We start from the raw sequence: 22,263 nt of genomic DNA on the forward strand, positions 1-22,263 counted from the left end.
TCTGAATATTATTTCTTATGAATTCTCATTATCCTTCACAATCTTTATCTCTTTTGACCAATTAGAAAATGATTATCATGTAACTTAGACTTAGATATTCCTATGAAACCTTTTTGTTATATTTACAAATTGACAATGGTGCAGGCCACATTTAAAATTGATTAAACTTGATTTACCATAAACATATACATATAATATATATAGACATAGAAATACATACATACGTGTGTATATGTATATACGTGTAATGATATTTGATTCCGATTTATTTCCCGTTTATTCAGAGCCTTAAAATATGTTCCAAATTACTAATGTATTACTGCACTCGCCTAAGCCACATTTGTTACTAAAAGAGACGAGGCTGAAGTGAAGTAATACACTTGTAATGATATAACTTTTTATTTGGCTATTTTGCCATTTTCACCTGCAATTTTGTATACTTGAAAAACAATGTTAGTCTAGTAGTTCTCCTTATGAAATACAAATCTAGTTGAGGTTTTGGTAGAGAATTTGGTGCACAGTCCCTCTAGTTCTCTTGCCAATGCTAAAGGACCACAATAGAAAACCCCTGTTTAGAACAAAGCATTTGTAAGTAATTCTTATCTACAATCAACAAAGTTTTAGTTCAAAGATTAAGGGAAGTATGATTTTGCTTTGATCTTACCAATTCTTTCTCCTTTGTGCCTATGAGCTAAACTCGAGAAGATGATTGTCCAATTTGGCCGACCAAAATGAGTTTGTACCTTCAAATTGAGGAGATATCGATCAATTAGCTAGACCTTGTTAGATAACCATTTAGGCCCCGTTCAGTAAAAGTAACAACGGAAGAAATTTAGAGGTGGAAGTTGTGTTCATAAACTTAATTTTTAAATGATTACTAAATAGGATTTTAGTTTTTAGTTTTTAGTTTTTAGTTTTTATAAATTAAGTCCATTTTCTTCTTGAATTGGATTCTTAACCAAATTCCAAATTTTGAAAACATGTTTTTAAAAATTATTTCTTTGATTTTTCAAAACTCGACTTACTTTTTTGAAAATATTGGTAAAAAGCAAATGACAAAGCAAAGCAATAGAAATATTATTTATAAACTTAATTTACCAAAAACCAAATTACTACTGAACAAAACCTTAGTAACTCATAATATAACACAGTGGAACAATATTGTTGTTTTGAAGTGTTTTCTCATTATTCACTTTTCAAACAAGGTAAGCTAGCTAGCCAATGGAATAATTATATCTTAAGATTCAGGCGGTGTAAATGGAAGCTTACAGGAGTCTTCGAGACGATGTCGATGCCCCGTCGAGTATAATGCAAAGTTTTAATTGCTCTTATCGGAACAGACCTTACATCCCCTTCATGATATACACTAGTGAGGAAATTGTGCATCTCCACAGCTAACTAAGGACATTATGATATTAGAACATTTTTTTAACCATACAAGATGCAAATCAGCATATCTCAAAACATATAAACTTTGATTTTTTTTTATTTTTTATTTTTACCTGAGTTTGGTCTGAAAGTGTTAAATCCTTCATGAAATCTTTAAACCAATCAAAGGAGCTTTGCTCTCTTGTAACCCAATAAAGATAGGTTTTGGATGTACTTAGGCTGCTTTTTCCATTGTCAGTCTACTCAATTTTAAACCATAGTCAAACTTTATTGGTGAAGTAATGTTGGGAAATGGAAGAAAACAAAATCATAGGAAAAAAGAGCCTTACGTGACCATCAGATTTTCCAGTAATCCGGATTAGAACATCTTTTAGGATACTCATGAAGGGTGTGGCTCCAATACCTAGGCCGATTAGTACCACACGATTGTACTTGACATGGTCTTGAGAAGCAGCACCATAGGGCCCATCAATGAATATTTTCGGGTACTCCTTTGATGTAGGAGATATTCCCTATAAATGTTTTTAAGTCATTTAAAATTGACATCTCAATAATTTCATGTCATTTTTTTAAACTAACGATCAATTCAACACTAAGAATTATTCAGAACCACTTTTCAGAAATCTCGAGACTAAATGCGCAAGTTAGTCTCCGTGAATATTTTTAGTACTTATCACTATGAAAAGTGACACAAACTACTCATCATTTAAGTTCAATCTTCTTTCCTTCACGTTTTAAGTTTTGTGATTTTTTTTTTTTTAAAGTGAAACAATTTCTTTGATAAATAAAATATGGAGAAAAACTCGAAATACCAATAAATGAATTACAGGAAATAGCCTCCAATTGGAGATTAGTTACCTCTTGAAAAAGGCTGTACAGCTCATAACTCCAATCTCCCAAATTTCTGATATGTACACTCAAGTGGGTATCTTGTGGTGCTGAAGTTAATGAATATGGATGCCTAAAACATCAAGAAACCTTATAAGCTCTTCAGTACATGAAGAATTAATAGGCACGTTTGGGAGTGATTTTGAAAAGATTAAAATCACTTTTGTCGCGTTTAAAATCACTCCAAAACACATTTTTAATCATGTAAAATCAATTTAATATTTAATTTTACACTTCTAAACGTATTTTTCATACTATATTTTTCTGAATGATTTTGATAATTTTATAATCATTTCCAAACATGTCAAATGAGCAAAACTTAGAAGCACGAAACTTATTAGGACTTATTACCATTCAAATGGGGATATTTGAGGGCATTGAATTAATACATACATCCCACTTTGATATTTGAATCTTTCTGGTTTGCTCAATTTTAGAAATAAAACTTTTCCTGAATAAGTCCTTGCCTGCACATAATACATGATAAATAATACAAATCTTGTCAAAATACTCGTATTTGAGGTCGTCTTTCTTCTCGGCCTTATCGCCTATTAAATATGAAAGTAAAATGAGAGTACCTTCAAAATATTCACTTCATATAAACAAGATCTAATTGCTCTTAAAATCCTCTCTCCAGTATATAATGAAACTGGAATTGCTATATACATCCAAGTCTTCAAAAAGAAAAGAAAATTACACTAATCAGAATCAGCTTTAAACTTTGAGCATCTAGAGAATATTTCAAAGAAAAGAAATGGTGGATTTCTCACCATGATTTGCATCTTTCATAAGTACAAGTTTTGAAAAACTACTTTCTTAATTATCAAAGTTTTGCTTGATTTTTGAAATCATTGGTAAAAAGTAGATAACAAAACAAGAAATTTAGAGGTGGAAGGAGTGTTTAGAGGCTTAATTCTCAAAAACAAAAACAAAAAATTTATCAAAAATGACCTAAATAAATGAAAATAGACCAATACTCAAAGTGCATCACGGTCACGGCAAAACAACGTAAAGAGAATCTATGATACAGTTACAAAAGTTGGGGTAGTGAGAGAACTGGCTTACCGTTTTTTCTGTTGCTTTGTCAGTTAGGAATAAGAATATGGAGTGAACAATGAGTAAGGCATAGACAAATATGAACAAATGGTGAGAATACCAAAAGGTATTATATCCTGTGACTTGTTGGATAGACCTAGGAAGCGAGGTCGATTTACGACGCGGCCATTTCGTTGCGAGCAAAAATGCAATGGCCATCAATATGACCATAATAATGCCTGTTAAAGACTCAGTTGTCGCCAACATTTCACCATAAGATGGCTGATGGTAGTTGAACTGAGCACCAACTGTTTTCTCAAAAATTGACTTCTCACAACCACTAATTCTTGGGAGATCACAAACAAGATGGGTTCCTCCATGAAGGATAACTCCTGCTACAATGCCTCCTGCAACTAACTAGGTTAGAAAAACATATGCATTAGTGTAGTTTGTGGAAAACATTAATAGATACTTTGGTTTGGCTAGTGTGTCTATGTCGGACACATACCGATCACTTGAACACTCCTATAGTTGTTGGACACGTATCATGGACACATATCAGACAGTTGTTAGTATAATAGATGTGTTAGACATTAGTTTTATAATGTCAAAATAGGACCAATATTTGTTAGACATGCATTTAACACTTGTTTGCGTATACCAAAATAGACAGTATATATGAGATAAAAACAATAAAGTTTAAGAGCAAAATACATTGACTTTAAATTTCCTTCTTGTTTACAAATGATACGAACGTGTTCTTGTCGTGTCCATATTTTAGATTTTAAAAGAAATGACATGTGACCATATCCGTGTCGTGTCGTATCTATGTCTGAGCTTGCTAAATTTGAGACATTTTTGTTATGCAATACTAAAGCTTCGTTTACCTTGTGGAAGTTTAGATTGTCGTTGAAAGGAATGATCGAGTTCAGAGACGAATTTCTGCGAAGCCATGTAATCGTGTTTCGACAAACAGGAAGTAAGACTAGAGCCATGTTAAATTTCAAAGTCTCTGCTGCCCCCTTAGCAATTGAGAGGCAGTAACCCATGACTTGGAATGCCGTCCGTTGGCGGTATTGAATGAATTTCCAGGCGAACAATGCAAGGCATATGATCAACCACAACGCCACCATCCATGCTCGTCTCCATCGAGATCTAAGCAACATTTCAGCCTCACATATTGACTCTTGAAATGGATCATGGCGATGCCGAATGTGTTTATTTGATGATTGTTTGTTTAGAGTGGGAACAGTCTTTGGTGAGCTTATCTTGAAGAGCTTCTCAAATTGAGGTAGCTGCAATTTATGTAACAGATTAGTAATACTAATACATTGAATATTATTAATCATGAAAACTATAACTAAATTTGTAAATGTTCAAGACAATTGACTTAGATATATTCCAAGATGATATGTGTCCACTTTAGTTATAAGCTCTCACGGTTTTATTTTTTATTTCACCTAAAATGTCAAATACCAAAGCAAATAGTTGACCTCATTTTTTTAGTGGTCCGCACTTATATACTCGTGATATTCCTCTTATCTAACCAATGTGGGATTTTGGTTGCATTCCTAATATTCTTCTCCTCGAATAAAGCACCATTGAGCCTTTCCACAAATAGTCATTCATTTGAGCACATCACTTTTAATTTAACCACATTCTCATGATGTTTTTCAGTTGTCTTCATTTATATTCTCATGATGTTCCTCTTATCTAGCCAATGTGGTATTTGGTTGCATTTCTAGTAATCTTCCCCTCGAACAAAGTATCATTGACTCTCTCCACAAATAGTCATTCATATGTGTTTGTTCTCGAGCACATCACTTTTAACCAGACCAAGTCCTTTTCTTAGGAGCACACTTTCTATCCAATAAACCTCTAATGTCTTCACAATTGAATAATATTGTCCATTTTGGATATGAACTATCATGATTTTGTTTTTGGTTTGGCCTAAAAGACCTCGTACCAATGAAGATAGTTATCCTCACTTATATACCTATGATCTTCTCCTCTTAAAATTTATGTTACACGTAAAATGATCAGCATAATATACCCATATGCATTTAATTAATTTAACCAAAACACTAATCTTTCTCCATTTCCTCTGCATCTTTTGAACTCGTTTGATCTGTTTGACAATGCACATTTCATACAACAGCAAGCATACCTTATGATCTTCATATGGATAATGGAAATGAAAAAAAAGCTCTTAATACATGAAATTTATCAGAGAATAATTTTGAAATTGTTAATCACTTTTGTCATATTTACAATCACTTCAAAACAATCTTTAATCGTTCAAAATTAAGTTAGTTTTAAAATTTATACTTTTAAATACAATTTTCATATCATGAAAATTGATTTTAAATGATTAAAAATATTTTTTTATAATGTTTTAAAAAATGACAAAAATGATTTTAATCATTTGAGAATCAAAATATGCCCTAAGTTTGAAGAACAAAAATATGAAGTATATAATAATACCTCAAGGTAGCCCTGCTTTTCTTCATCTAGCTCTTCCATGACTAAAGCAGCGTAATCTTCTCCTTCTTCATGGGTCACAGATAACTTATTGGTAGATGCACTTAACATTATCATCTGGAAGTCTCAATTTTATTAATACCAAAACAACTAAAAAGTAGCCTAAATTATAACAAATATGCTCGAAATTTGCCCGCACAATTTTACCCTTGAACTTTCATAAATGTTTCAAAACTATGCTTGAAATAGAAGTTTTTTAGAAGCATTTGGGACAAGGATGGAGTTGTGAGTTATGATGTAACTACTGTGACCTACAGTGAAAAGAGTTTAAGGTATAAAATTGATGTTATTTAGTATTGGTACCCACAAATTCACTAGAGTTTAGAATTCTTTGCTTTCCAATTCCTTGGTCCAAACACACTCTTAGAATTGTGAACAAAAATCGAGATTTAGAACTGTGTGGTGATAACCTAAAACGATTCTTTTCATATCACTACCACATCATTTCATATATCAATTTTCATCTAAAATTCTAAAGATTTTTTACTCCAATAGTACCTTTGAAATATTTGAGAAAAAAAATCAGAGATAATATTGTTACTTTCGAAAGTTTAGGAGTATTTTTTAAACAAATGACAAAGGTCAAGAGTATTACAGCAACTTTTCAAGGTTATTTTTATCACAAAAAGAAGAGAAATATTGCAAAGATGAGACAAACCTGTTTGATATCTTTCTCAGTTACCTTTCCATCCATGTTCCTATCGCAACTGAAGGACATTAAAGGAATAATGAGTTTTAAATTTATTGCTAAATAATGAAAAGGGCAAGAATAAGGGAAATTATAGTTTTTATTACAGGTGAAATAGAGTTGTTGTTCTTGAATTAACACTGGAATGAATCAACTGGCACCAGAGGATATGAAATTCACTTTTGGTGATTTCTATTTTCCAATTCTTTCTTCTTCTCAGTGCTCTCAACAGTTGATAAGCAAACTCCTGAGACTCTGACATTCCTACTTGGAACATAATGTGGGAAGAGATAAATGGTTAATGCATAGTTACTTTTAAAATTTCCATCTCTCAGTTATTTTTTTTTGTTATCTATTTTTTACTAATATTTTTAAAAATTATGCCAATTTTTTTAAATTAAAAAAAAAATTAAACTTATTTTTGAAATTTAGAATTTGACTAAGAATACAACTTTTAACTAAGGATATACTTAGTTTTTAAAAACCTAAAACCCAAAAATGAAAATGTTGCCAAATGCGCCTTTAATTTTTTGTTTTTGAAAATTATATTTATTTTCTCACAAATTCTTAATGATGACTTTTGTATTTCCAAAGTAGTCATTTCATTTTTTAACTAATTTCCAAATACAATAATAATTTTTTTTCTTTTCAAATGTTGGCTTTGATTTTGAAAACACACCTACAATGATAGATGAGATGTTTATAAGTTTAATTTTAAAAAACAGAAAAGCAAAAAATAAGACCTCATTTAGTAACCATTTAGCTTTGAATTTTAGTTTTTGAAAATTAAGCCTATAACTACTCATTCTGTCTCTAAATTTCTTGTTTTGCCATCTATTTTTTACCAATATTTTAAAAAATCAAGCTAAATTTTGAAAACTAAGAAAAATATAATTTTAAAAAACTTGTTTTTGTTTTTAAAATTCGGCTAATAATTCAACTTTTTACTTAAGAAAAGTGTAAAACATTGTAAGCAATTGAAAGTAAAAATAAAAATAAAAAAATAAAAAAAAGACGTTATTAGAAAAAGCTCTAAATGGTTATCAAATGAGACGTTAAACGAATGATGTGATTGTGATGAAAACAATTTATTGTTAAGCTCAAGTGTTTGAGTTTTTTGTATTTCATTTTCATCCCAATGTTTGATTGTTAGGAAGAGTAAATGATCTGAAACAAGAACAGAAGAAAGAAGAAAGAAGAAGAAGAAAAGAAACAGAGAGAATCATGTTGCTTAGCAACTCACCTATACAAAAGGGAAAATTAGACCATTTGAGTGCCGGTTCAGAGGCAACACTACTCCAACACAGCTGATCGAACCGCTTCTCTGCCAATTTCCATTCCCTTTCATTGTCACGAAGAAAGTCAATAAATCTCAATCCTGAAGAACAATATGCATTATTATGGAAAGAAGAGGAGCTGCAAGACGAAGAAGTTGATGACGACGACGACAAAGAGACAGAGAGTTTCTCCTCTGTTTTCTGAATCTCCATTGATAGGACTCTCCAAGTTTCAGTATTTTTCACTCAAAACTGAAAAATGTATCCATTCTCTTCCTTCTCTGCAAGATTTTGGTGTTGGGGCCAGTTTATATGATGGGAAAATGACAAAATGTACCCTTGGAAATTACAAGGAAAATGAATGGTGGCTTAAGGTTGGCTTGAGAAATTTTGTGATACATTGAGATTAACCCTTGAAGTTGTATTCCATGTTTGCTTCCCTACTTCTTTGACAAGTTTGTGGTGGTTGAGAATATATATATATACACAAAAGGACAATGGAAAGAAGGTTTGGCATTTGTGTATTTTTGGTAGTGATTGAATGTGTGAATAATTGGAGATGATTAATTAGCCTAAATACTTTGGTTCATCCTCGGCCACCTATGTAGTCTATTTAAGTGTCTAATCACAAATCGTCAAATATTTTGAATTTAAGTATGCTAACTCTAGTTAAATTCCTTCTTTTTATATTCTATAATTTGAGAGTGGAAAATTTGGTGTGAGTGGTATAAATGTTTTGAAAGAGTAATTTTATAACTGTGGTTTTAGGAGAGATTTCTGTCTCTAATTGTAATAATTCTTTAATGTAATTTTTTCTCTTAATTCTTATGTTTCCAGTTTTATTGTTTTTTTTTACGGAGTATTTGGCTTAAAGAGTTGGGCTCTAAGAACTCACAAGTCCTCGAACTTCATAATTCTTTGAAGTTCATCGAAATGGATGTATGGAGATAAGTGTGGCCTAAATTAGAGCGAATATTAGTCAATAATGAAAGGAAAGATGGTTTAGTTAGGGTGGATTAGGAGAGAGTGATATGAGAGGCAGGTTAATCATTAGATTTCGAATATGAGATGGATGCAAACGAAAAGGATCATGTGAGTATGCAATAGGAAACAGAAATTTGATGAATTAATTGACGTTTAGCAATTAGCAGCCAAGTGACGACTATTCTTTTTTTTTCTTTTGCTTTCTTTTTCTTTTCTTTTTTTTCTTTTTTATTTCCTGTTTTTTCATGGCGGCCGGGCGGCTGCATGTAGTACCGTGGGGGACTACTCACTTTCTCTCCCACTCCCTCATTTATTTATTTATTTATATATCTTTTTTAATATAAGATATGAATTTTTATAATGATCATTATTTATCTTATAAATTGTCTTCTTTCTCTCAATCATGGTTATTTTATTCTTTTATGCATGTGCATTTTCTTTCTCTCTCATGCAATTCTTTTATAATTGTAGATTTTATACAGACAATCCCATTCTCCTCAACCATGACAATTAGTATATTTATTTAGGCCAAATTTATTTCAAGGAAGACGTATTCATAGTAATATGAAATTGGAAAATTTTCACTCATAAAAAATAAGTCAAATTATTTAAGAAAAAAGTAAAAAAAAAAAAAAAAGTAATAAATGTAGATAGATTTTTATAAGTCTTTATAAAATAATATTAAATTTTGCTATCTTTTGTAAATAGTTTTCTTGTTTTTCTATTTTTGAAAATCCCCTATAAAAAAGGTCCTATTTGAGTATGTTTAGTGATGTTTACATGTGCTTTGTATTTCGTATATAGTGAAACGTGAGGTCCATTTTCAAGTATGTAATCGAAGAATTGATCCAATTGAGGTGCAAAGAGTGATGAATTCAATTGCGTTTTAAAATTACATATAACCCATTAGCTGATATAGTTAGTTATCATTACAATAAATATAACGGATTCATAATTCTAAGTAAACATGATTAAAACAAATCAAATTATGTTTGCGATTGTGGGTCATTACAATTGCTATATCAACGGAATTCTATTATGATTACATCAATATTCATTACGGATTGATAAACGTGGTCTAGTATGAAATACTACTCTATTAGTTTTGGTCCATTTTAGTACATATACTTTTAATTTTGATTTATTTTAGTAATTGTATTTTCAAAATGTATTGGGGTCACTTTTTAAAAATATAGGGACTAAATTAAAAGTATGATAAATTGTAAAACTATGATGACATTTATAATTACACTCTCAAACTTCTTATAATTAAAATTGAGCACTCAATCTTATACAACGGTCACAATTGGACCTTCAAAACTTATTATAGTTATAGTAATGGGACCCGCAAATGATATAAATTTAACCCTCAAACTTGTATAATTATTATAGTTTCTACAATTATATAACTTTGAGGGTTTAATTTTTGTAATCGAAAATTAGAAAGTATAATTACATCGATCACTACATTTTAGGAGATGTTTTTTTTTCCTTTTTGTAATTTGATTGTACAAAAATAAAAATGATGAAAGGTGGAAAGAAAGTAGTATTTAAAAATGATATCTGATTTGGTGGTTTTCAATAAATGTGAAGGTTAGTATGTGATTGTTTTAACACTTGGTACACATATGCACGCATGTAGGCATATGCAACTGCCACGTAGACTGGCTTTCATGACAACTCAGCATCCCATGAAATGAGTTTGTGTGCAGTTAGATTTACTGAACTAGGCAGCTACCTCCAGCTTACGTTTCTTTAATTGTTTTCTACTTGAAACAGTGGGTGGATGTGATTTTATTTCTGATAAAAGTATTGCTTTCGTCCTAACATTTTGAGTCTACTTTTTATTTGATTCCTAAATTTTAGAATATTATATTTGTAATTTTTTTATTTTAATTTGATTTTTAAGCTTCAAATTATTATAATTTTACGTTTGAGATTTGAATTCTGTTTCAATGCGGTTTCTAGATTTCAATATTTATATTTTTAATCTTGATTTTTTATCTTTAGTGATAATATTTTTATTAATTAATTTAAAAGAATTATAACTAAATAAGTTCCACTTTATTAAGGTTAATTTTAAATCTTCACTTTATAATTTTTTAATTATTTTAAATTAATTAATAAATACTAAGGTCAAAGTCTGAAAGTGAGTGTTGAATTAAAAAAAATCAAAGACTAAAAGTAATTAAGCTTGCTTTTTTTCTCAAAAGTTTTTTCAATATCTCCGATAAATGTACATCTTATTCAAAGATTTTTTATAATCTCCGACAAAATAAGGTCGAAATAGATCAATTTTCTTGTAGTGTGTTTTATTTTCGAATGTTAAAAAAGTACCATTGAAAACTAATAATTTTTTAATGTTGGTAAATTTTTGACATAAAAATTTCGACGAGAGTTATTTTGACATTTTTCAAAGGTTGAGATGATCTTAAAAAAAAAAAAAAAAGTATATCAAAGATTTGTTAAAGGTTTTTTTTAAGGTTGTGAGTCTTGTGACCATAAAAAATGGTCAATATATTTATAGTGGGGTAAATCTTAAGAACCAAATTGAAATAATACTTAAATCTTAAGAATAGAATTGTATTGTTTTTATATCGAAACTAAATTGAAATGAAATTCAAAGTTTAAGAAATAAAATTTTAATATTTTAAAATATGTAAACCAAATGGAAACTACGCACAAAATTTGGAGACCAAAAATATATTAATTTTCCTATGTGATCTATTTATAAAAAAAGAAATGATTTAATTGAATTAATGAGCTATCATCAAAAGGGTAGTTTCCAAATGCCTCCTTTTGTTTCTTACTTGTCGTGTGGGGAAGAAGTTGGCTAAATTAACGATGGCTGGGTAACTTCTTAGGCGGGAAATGGGTAAAGCCACTTCTATTGTTGGCAAAAATACTTGTTTCTTTACCTAAAATTTGAGCTTAATTATTATTTGATGTTTACGTTTCAAAATATTACACTTTTAGTTGTTAAGTTTTGAATTTGATTTTAATTTAATCTATATAAATTTTAAAATATTACAATTTTACTCTTAAAATTTGAGTTTCTTTTAATTTGAGATGTATATTTTTAACTTCGATTTTTACTAAATTATTTAGTATTTTTCGTTCGAATTTTAAAATTAATTTTGATGATGATGAAACAAATAGTGAAACTTAATTGATTATCATAAAAAAAAATTAATTAGTTAATAAACACTAACAATAGAGACTAAAAGTATATTAGTTAAAAAAATGAAGTTAAGTGGAAATCTTGAAACCAATGAACTAAGGTCACGTTTATAAGGGGGAATGGGTATAAATCAATCACAATTCGTTTTGTGGGCCTCATTGGATTACTTTAGATTTTGTTTACACGTTCATTCATAATCGTAATTAAAAGTGGGGTCCATTGTACCATCTGTAATGAAATCTTGTAATCTAATTGAGCTTAGGGAGATCAATCCAATTACGTTTGAATATACAGTGTGACCCACATATTTTGTAAGAATATTTTTGTATCAATTTCCATCATTTGTCTTTTGAAATGAGACGATATAACTTTACAGATGGAAGTATCGATTGCAATTTCGACTGCTTTAACAGTTTTATAACCCCCTTTTTCTTGGTCTTACTAATCTACCGATTATTTGAGCGATTTTGGCCGCTTTAACAATTTTATAACCCCCTTCTTCGTCTTACCGATCTATCGGTTATTATGGTAAAGTCGATAGCGATTAAGATCTCGACGCTTTTATCGATTTTATTTTGTTTCATCGGTCCGAACGTTGAATTTAAAATTTTTGTTATACCACATTCATGCTACAATTATCGATCTACCGCTATAATGTTTCATCGATAGGAAATCTTTAATATGGTTGTCTGATTAAGCCTCATGCATATAAATTTATTTGTTCCTTCATACTCATGCAATCCTACAAACCAAATATAGACGAACAAAAAAAAAAAAAATACCAGAAGATCAAAATAGAACTATTCATTCCATTTGTAAAAAAAAAAGTTATCACAAAATAAATGGGTGATCATACAAAAGAGAGTTAATGGGGTCGAAGTTGCTATTCACCAAACAAAATATATATATATATATATATAATGAAGGACTATGAGATCCGATGCGGAAGAGCAGATCGTGTCCCAATTTTAAATTCACAAAGAACTAAAATTTTAGAGAACTACATTATGCATTTTAACAAAATTTACAACATACTTCAAATACAATACAAAAGGAATTTAGGGTTAATCACACTTACCCTTGAGGCCAAATGAATCTTCACGAATTCCTCTTGATTAGTCATGAATTCTCCTTTTGATCACAAACAAAAACAGGAATAAAAAACCAAAAGGACTAGACACCACCACAATAGAAACCTTGGCATTCTCCTTAGGGCTTGAGAATCACAAGAGTTTTGTGGGTTTTGTTATATTTAATTTTGGGAGTGAGGGAGAAGATAAAGATGAGAGGAATTTTCTAGGGAGAGATCTTCTATATGCTACTGGAAAAAATCTCAGAGTTCTCTGCATGATAAGCAAAAGGAAAAGGATGGAAAATTTTGATCTCTGCTAACTTCTCATAACCACACGTTATTTTAGAGAGAAAATAGGGGAGAGGAGTTATTTAATAGCTCTCTCACTTTAATTTTAAATTAAAACTATATTTTAATTTAAATAATAATATAATAACTAATTTATTATATAATTATATGTTATATCAAAATATAACACATAATCTATAGTTTATATGATACTAAATACTGTAACTCATAATTTGTATTTTCTCTCAATATAAATCAAATTTATATTACATTTGATTATGTGAATCTAATCCATATAATCAATATTCGAATCATATTCAAATATTTATTTCCTCTCAAATAAACTTTATATAATAATGTATCAAATACATTATGTTAATTATATCATATATAATTAATTCTCTCAATTAATTTTGAACAACTCAAATCAATCCAAAATTAAATTGATTCTCAACTATCCCAGTTGAGCTGCCCCAACTATCCTAGTTGAGCTACCGAGGGGGCCTTATGGACCTGTAGATTGAAGCTCTAATGGTACTTGAATAATTAATTAAATTAATCAACATCTATTAACTTTCGGTCACTCCACTAAAGGCACTTTTCGCACTACAAATATATTTCTGTGTCCATTGGATATAACCAGTCAATAGTGTGATGACCCTTCACAAATTGATCGTAAGTACAACTGGCCCCTATAGTTACATATAATTTTTTAAGTACCATTGATCCCTCATTCAATTATGATCAAACTCTCTCGGGGCAAGAGAGGGTGTGGCGCCACATTGTTCAAGATTCACTCAGGATTCGGGTCATGTCACCTATGGTCGTCCTGGTGAAATGTAAGTCTCTATTATTAACGGCGTTATATAATGAGACTATTCATTTTGTGGTTCGGTCTTATACAAACCCTTTTGTATAGAACACCCTCACTCATGTCTCTACATGAATAATTAGGATCAAATCATTTGTAGAACTTTACAATAATTGTAACATCTCAAAGCGGGTCATATTCATAGTGTCACCAGGATAATTACAGACCATTTAGGTTATCACTTAAACATGATTCACCTTTATGTCCCTACATGTATATTTAAGCTACAGAAGATAACCTTAGTTGTTAGTTTATTGGTTTTGTGGGCTAATGCTACTAAATGTCAAATAAAACACCTCGGATTTTATTAAATAAATATATTGTTTATACTTTACAATTACAAACCATAGGACCCATAAGATCGCAATATCAAATCTTATATTCCAAGATCGAGAAGCTTGTTTCAATATGGACAGATTAAGTCTGCAAATCTTTTGCTGTTGACCTTGAGTTATGAATCCCTCAGACTGCTCCATATATATAGTCTCCTCAAGATTGTCATTTAAAAAAAACAGTCTTGGCGTCTATTTGTCAAATCTCATAGTCATAATATGAGGCAATGGACATGAGTATCTGGATAGACTTCAACATGACAACAAGTGAGAAAGTCTCCTAATAGTCGATTCCTTCAACTTGGGTATATTGTATATAATTAATTCTCTCTATTAATTTTGGATAACTCAAATTAATCCAAAATTAAATTGATTCTCAACTATCCTATTTAAGCTACCGAGGGACCTTATAGACCTATAGATTGAAGCTTCAATGGTACTTGAATAATTAATTAAACTCTTTTAATTAAATTACTCAACATCCATTAACTACCGGTCACTCCACTAAAGACCGATAGCTACACTTTTTGCACTACAGATATATTTCTGTGTCCATTAGATATAACCAGTCAACAGTGCAATGAACCTTCACAAATTACTCATAAGTACAACTAAACTAAAATTACCGTTTTGCCCATATAGTTACATCTAACTCCTTAAGTACCACTGATTCCTCTAATAAACAATGAATCGTAGTCCAACTATGACTAAACCCCTCTCGGGCTAAGAGAGGGTGTGGCGCCACATTGTTCAAGCATCGAAATCAGCATTTAAGGGAGCCATTTATCTACTTACCCCGACATTAAGGAATGAGTGAATTTCATCTTATGTAGTTGTGTTCCCAGCTCCCCAATTAGAAGAATCCCCAAAATGGTAGGCATATTAAGTCGATGATCTGGCCACTCTTACCTATACAAATTAAAGGACCGCCTTTATAGGCAAGAGTTCACAACTCACTCATGATTCAGGTCATGTCACCTATGGTCATCCTGGTGAAATGTAAGTCTCTATTATTAACAACGTTATATAATGAGACTATTCATTTTGTGGTCTGGTCTTATACAAACCCTTTTGTATAAAACACCCCCACTCACATGTAGTCTTATACAAGCGAGTCGTATTCGTAGTGTCACCAGGATAAGATACCCAGCCTTATCCATCTACTACCGACCATCTAGATTATCACTTAAACGTGATTCACCTGTATGTCTTTACATACATGTTTAAGCTACAAAAGATAACCTTGGATGTTAGTTTATTGATTTTGTGGGTTAATGCTACTAAATGTCAAATAAAACACCTCATGTTTATTAATTAACTAAATTGTTTATACTTTACAATTACAAACTACGGGACTCACGAGATTTAAAGCATCAACCCCAACATACATACATACATACATACATATATATATATATGCAACCCCAACCTTCAGCCTCACCACAAGAAGAAGAACCCTAGTCAGAGTCCCATTTCGATGAGGGCAGTTTTGTCATTTTCATTCTCTCTTTGAATTAATGATTTGAAACAAACAACTTCAATCATAATCATTTGCTTTTGAAAAATTAGATGAGTAAACACCAACGATCACAATCACACTGGTTTAGAATTGAGACCCTTTTCAATGGATGGTTTAATTGGAGTCAACCTAAATTACACCATCTTCCATTCCTCCCATGTAAATGTGGCCTAAATTGAAACAAAACTCGAACCTCAATAGTAAAATTATAACATTTTGAAACTTAAGGACTAAATTGAAATCAGAGTGAAAATTTAAAAACTAAAAGTGTAATATTTTGAAATCAATGAATCAAATAAAAACTAAACCTAAAATCTAGAGACCAAATTTTTTTCTCTTTATTATAACTGAAAAATGATTTGGAGTAAGAGATAAGATGAGAGAGGGGATTTGAAATCAATAGCTTTGATTACTTATTACTTTTCTGTTCTTGTCCATTTTTTTCCTTTTTAACTCAAACTTTTGGGTAGGGATTTGAACTTTTAATCTGTCAATCGAAGACATGTCTTATGTAGTTGAGAAATGTGTATATAGATATACCCTATACCCTTTTGTAATTGTCTAAGGAGTAAAGTGTTCTACGACTATAGGGTGGAAATAGATAAAGGTAAGTATTGGCTCGAAGGGTTAAGGTTATGTTTCCAGTTTCAGTTGAAATTTAAAATTTATAATCTAGATACAATTAAAACATAAAAAATATTATTTTTAAAATTTTCATTATTTAAATCACATAATCGAAAATTCACAAACAAACTCTGGATTGTCGGTCGAACAAATATTTATGAACTTAGTGAATCGATGCGAGAACATAAATAAAAAAATATCCATGAAAATATAAAATAAGACAATATTTAGATGTATATTGAAATATCGACGTGAGAGCATAAATTAACAAATAAATAAAAATAATTACAAAATATATAAAGTTTAGGAACAATTTGAGGTGCAATGATATGAAAATGAAAATCTTAGACGGTAAGAGAAACAAAAACTCATATCAATTCAATTTTGAGGTGAGATTGTGTGAAAATTGATTAAAACGGTTTGAACGAGGTTAAAAATAAATATAGATTTTTTTCTTTCCAAATTCAATTTCTTTCGGAATGGAAGTTTTGAATTGAAAGTAAAGTTGAAAATTGAGAAAAGTTGGAAATTAAAAGAAAAAATAGCACATTGACAAAGTTTCATCCTTCGTCCTAATTGAAGGAAATCGAACTCGAGATTTCCATGAGCAGCGGAAATAAGATCATTCCAAATTACAATCATGAATGAACATTATATTTACAGTCGTACACAAAACATACGGTTATACAATCAATACAGAAAACAGCATGAACAACTACAAATGAACAAGGAGAAAACTCTACGAACATTTGTAGACTCGTCTCCACGCTCCTTGCTCACGAACGCTCGAACACAGTAACCTCAAACGCTCGAACAATACGACCGCAACACTGCACGAACACTTCGCGCTCGTCCTCACCAATCGCCTTGGTCACAAACTCCTCAGCAACATGAACGGCCTCCACAGAACCTCGATGGTGTCGAGTTGAGTATGACACCACCAAGAAGGTTACCTTGGTATTCTCAGTGTGAGAATCCAGAAGGTGGGCTCTGTTCGGACTTGGAATGAGGCAGACGAAGAAGGAAAGAACAATCGTATATACGATTGGGCAAGTGGGAGATGACAGGAACCTATGCAATCGTCTAGCAAAAGCTAAGCGATCGTTTAGCTCGGTGTTTGTCGCCTACAAAACACTACTCGATTGTTTACTAAAACACGTTATCACTTAGTAAATTGATATTTACTTGACAAGCTTTTCTTTTTGCGAGAGCGAAAAACTCAAAAAAAAAAATCAACCTTTTGTAAGAAACTTACTAAAATTAGGAAAACAATTTTTCTTTTAATTCACGGTTACCATGAAAAACCAATATGAATGACATTAGCATATGAAATTATATATTGCCGTGTGATTTGTAAAACTATATAATTGCATGTAATCGGGCCCATAAAATTGAAAAAACTTAAATGAGTCAATTCCTAAGAAAACCAAAATTTTCTTGAGATATTCTCGAAATATTATCGAAATTCCCCAAAATTTTGTCAAAATGGGGGAATACGAAATTTCCCTACCAAAATTTTGATGTAAATTTTTCATTATAGTTATTGTCAAAATGAAAACTCAAATGATATAGCGTTTGTACTATTAAGATCAAAGTTAGAGGTTAGGTACTCTACCTTACATATTTGAAAAAAGAAATGGCTTGAAAACCAAATTAATTTTTGTGCAACCATTAATAAAGTTCGAGTCTATAGATGAAATGAGATGTACACCTACCTTCGACATAGTTCAACCCAATATAAATCAAACACGTTAATACTAAACTATAATCAATTAAGAAACTTTTTAAATTTGACATACGAAGGTAAATTAGACTCTATTTTATAACTATTTATTAGGGGTGGCCATTCAAATCGCAAAAACCAGATCGTTTTGCCAACAAGAGTGTAGCTCAACTGACATAGTATTCATACTATCAAACCAGATCGTTTCTAAAAATTGAACCGAACTGAATCGTTCCTATCCCTACTATTTTTTTATATATATAACTTATTTTTATTTCAGTTTCTTAATTTGCATATTTCTTTAGACATTGCAATTTTTTAAACCAATGCTTGATTTGATTAAAAAAGAAGAATTGAAGTGTTTATGGTTTGGAAATTAAATTAAATTTCGTATGGACATCGGTAAGGGACGACTTTGTAAATAAAATAAGAGCAACACCTACTGGACTCGACATAGTTAAACTCAAATTAATTAAACCTGCCATATTATCGCTTAACAATACCCGGGTGGGAAACTTTTTAGACTCGATATGAGATTGTCATTTTCATACTTTATTAATTACTTGGTTTGCCTCAACACAAGATTTTCAATATTAATCATTTCGGGTATTTTTTTTAGATTAATAATCACTTTTTGAAAAGTACTTTTTTTTTTTAGTTTTCAAAATTTAGTTTTTTTTATTTTTGAAGACATTCCTAAAATCTAAACAACAGAACATAAGTTTATGAATAGAAGATATGTTTATAAACTTAATTCTCGAAAACCAATGATAAAATGATTATTAGGTACAATATTTTGAATTCTAAACAATATAAAAATTAATAACGAACTATATCGAGCACAATTATTAAGGCTGCGTTTGGTAACCATTTCATTTTTTGTTTTTTGTTTTTGAAAATTAAGCATATTTACTCCTCATTTCTTACAATGGTTTACATTTTTTAGGTATAATGGTTGAATTATTAGTCAAATTCCAAAAACAAGAACAAGTTTTTTAAAACTATATTTTTAAATTTTTAAAATTTGACTTTTAAACCATTGGTAAAAAATATATAACAAAGGAAGAAACTTGGAGGGAAAAATAGTGTTATAGACTTAATTTTTAAAAACAAAAACAAAAAATCAAGTGATTATCAAACGAGATTTAAATGTTTGAATTATTTTTGTAGCGAATTTATTAAAAAATTTGTTAGACAAAGAATTAGGTAAATTTTTAATTTCTTAAATATTTATTTACTTATATTCAAGCCTTGAATTAATACTAATAATTTATTTCAATTTATATTACAAAATTCTGCACTCGAAATATTCATAATTTTTTTTAAAAAATTTTGTGGGGAATAAATCATCCAAAAAAACGTATTTGATAAAAATAAAATGAAAATAGCTATGTATATTTGTCGATAATGACGGTATATATTTAAAGTGAAAGATAAGTTCAAAGTTGTTTAATTCAATTCAATTAATTTTTGGTGAATCTATCGAACAAAACAACTAACTCAATGAAAAAAAAAATCATCTATTTAAATCCAACTCATCTTAAAAGTACATACTCATCAAAATAATTTTACATTTTTTTTTTCCAACAATTGCGATTTGATACTAAAATACAATACAATTAAAATAGTATAAGCGTCTAACTTACCGACATATAAATTTCTAGTCATATTGGTAAAATACTTTAAACTATGCTTAATTGAAAAATTACTTTGATAATTAAAATAATATGTTTTGTAACTCAATTAGTTAAAATATGTGCTCTTTGGTTAAGAGATTAAATGTTTGAATTTCTCCATTCATATGTTAATGGTATTATTTTTATTTTTTTTTCTAAAAAAAAATTCGTACCTCTAATCTATTAGTCAAAAGCTTATGCATTAATCAGTTGAGTTATATTCAGATTTTTTTTTCCATCATGTAGAATAAAAAAATGAAATTAACTTTAAAGTCAATGATACAAAACTTATGTCAATTGATTTATACATAGGTTGACATGTCTATGTCATAAGGTGTGAAACTTGAAAAATAATAATAGTAAGTTCTCATGTCATGTCATAGACATAAGGGTAAAGATATTTTTAACCGTAGCAATCCTATTAATATCATGGACTCATGTTTCACATTATTTTTAAAATAGATAAAATTATTGTAGTCACATTTAAAATAATTCCAAAAATTAAGATCACGTTTATCCCATGAAAGCGTAATAGATCAATAGGAATAAAAAAAATGATTACTTTCGATATTGTTTACTTGTGTTCTGCATTTATACTAACACATGAGCCCAACATCCAAATCTGTAATGAAATAACGCAATTTGATTGATGAATAAAGAATACTCAATCTAATTGCGCCTGAGAATTACGTTCTGTCGTAATCGTTACCGTTAAGCTACCATTATTGTTACTATTACAGTTGAAAAATTATCAATTTTGTCATATTTACTGTTACTGTTACCGTTACTGTTACCTCTTGACTCTCAGATATAGAGGTAGAGTTAACAAGAATAGTAAATTTGACAAAATTCATAATTTTGAGTAAATGCGATCAAAATCAATCCAACTACGTTTGCGATTCAAGCTCATTACAATTGATTCATCAATGAAATTTCATTACAATTACATCAATTTTCATTACGGTTTGGTAAACGTGACCCTTTTTTTTTTGTTGGTAGATTACATTAAGGCTACCTTTCCCACGGTGAAAACGTAATATATCAATGATAATGTGAAAAGTGGGTCCCATTTGATTATCTGTGGTGTTGTTTATTTGTGTTCTACATTTGTACACTTCCAAATCTTTAGTAAAAAAAATCGTAAACAGATAGACGAGGGAAGCGTGCTCAATCCAATTATGCTTGAAAATTACGTCATATTGTTACTATTACTATTATTATTACTCTTCTAGAGAAAAATTATGAAGTTTGACACAATTACTGTTACCGTTACCGTTTATCCTTAGATGTAACAGTAATGATAATAGTAATGGTAAACGTGACAAAATTCATAATTTTAAGTAAATTCGATCAAAAGTAATATTATTATTCTTCAATTTTTATTTTTGTTCGATAAACGTGGCCTAAAATGTTTAAAGTTAAACAATAACTTCAAAATTAATTATTCAATATCAATATTACTGTAAGAAAATTACATTAAATCCATTTCTAACATTTTTGGCGTGGTTTACAAGTTACAAGTTACAACCATTCCCTCGAGGGTAAAATTCATCAAAGGGCAACGTCGAAGAGAATCCGGTGTCGATGGCCATGTTTGGAGCCTCTCGAAATTTGGCCTCTTTTTCAATTTACTTGATTTTTGGCCTTCTACTAACGTCGTCACCTTATGAATTTACCACTTTAACTATTATTCCTTCTTCCTTCTCTCTTTTGCAGAATTTTTCTCCTTTTTTTTGTGTTTTCCATTTTTTCTACAAGTTATGTTTATGTCACCCCTTTTTTTTTTCCTTTTTCGATGAGATTTTCTTCCCACCCTCTTTTCTTTTAGTTTCCTTCTTTTTCCGGTGATTTCTTTTGTTTATATCGACATCTTCTTCTTCTCGAATCAAATATGTAAGTTGAAGCGTTAATCAGAACGAGAGAAAGAAACGAGAGTGAGAATTCAAATGAAGGAAAAAACTATAAAATTGACGAGGAAGAAGCTAGAAGAAGAAATGAGAGAAAGAATTCAAAAGAATAGGGAAAATCAAGACAAAAATGAAAGAGGGCAACGTGAATTGCGGAACAAGATGAAGGAGCTAGAGGAATGAGAGGAAGGAGTAAAAAATTTGGATTGCGTCTGACCTCACATGCATTATAGGGTCAAAATAGTACTTTCACATGCTACTAGTATAA

The 22,263-nt window shown here is 30.1% G+C and overlaps 1 protein-coding gene across 3 annotated transcripts; it reads right to left on the reverse strand.

Moving 5' to 3' along the window:
- Nucleotides 1-239: 239 nt before the first annotated feature.
- On the reverse strand, nucleotides 240-8,262 carry LOC120071336 (respiratory burst oxidase homolog protein A-like). 3 transcript variants are annotated; one of them, XM_039023546.2, is made up of 14 exons: nucleotides 7,785-8,262; nucleotides 6,649-6,805; nucleotides 6,512-6,560; nucleotides 5,797-5,910; nucleotides 4,200-4,607; nucleotides 3,343-3,729; nucleotides 2,856-2,951; nucleotides 2,629-2,744; nucleotides 2,248-2,350; nucleotides 1,719-1,901; nucleotides 1,503-1,628; nucleotides 1,270-1,398; nucleotides 665-743; nucleotides 240-568 (listed from the first exon to the last, which is right to left on the reverse strand). In XM_039023546.2, exons 1-14 carry the CDS (start codon nucleotides 8,029-8,031, stop codon nucleotides 459-461), a joined length of 2,304 nt encoding a protein of 767 aa, XP_038879474.2. In that variant the 5' UTR covers nucleotides 8,032-8,262; the 3' UTR covers nucleotides 240-458. The 3 variants fall into 3 exon arrangements, 2 of the variants coding, with proteins under 2 accessions (XP_038879474.2, XP_038879476.2); XM_039023548.2 differs by having other exon boundaries at nucleotides 2,671-2,744; nucleotides 7,785-8,165; XR_005480210.2 differs by having other exon boundaries at nucleotides 297-568; nucleotides 1,270-1,394; nucleotides 7,785-8,165.
- Nucleotides 8,263-22,263: the final 14,001 nt, after the last annotated feature.

This window comes from Benincasa hispida, chromosome 2 (assembly GCF_027475165.1).
Source record: "Benincasa hispida cultivar pf3 chromosome 2, pf3_genome.v1.1, whole genome shotgun sequence".
Classification (NCBI taxonomy): Eukaryota; Viridiplantae; Streptophyta; class Magnoliopsida; order Cucurbitales; family Cucurbitaceae; genus Benincasa; species Benincasa hispida.

Coding starts and splice junctions, on each gene's coding strand:
- LOC120071336 (XM_039023546.2), bottom strand. CDS start 8,031: ATGGAGATTCAGAAAACAGAGGAGAAACTCTCTGTCTCTTTGTCGTCG. Junction 6,561..6,648: donor ACAACAACTCTATTTCACCT/GTAATAAAAACT, acceptor AATGTCCTTCAG/TTGCGATAGGAACATGGATG. Junction 3,730..4,199: donor ACAATCTAAACTTCCACAAG/GTAAACGAAGCT, acceptor TTTCTAACCTAG/TTAGTTGCAGGAGGCATTGT.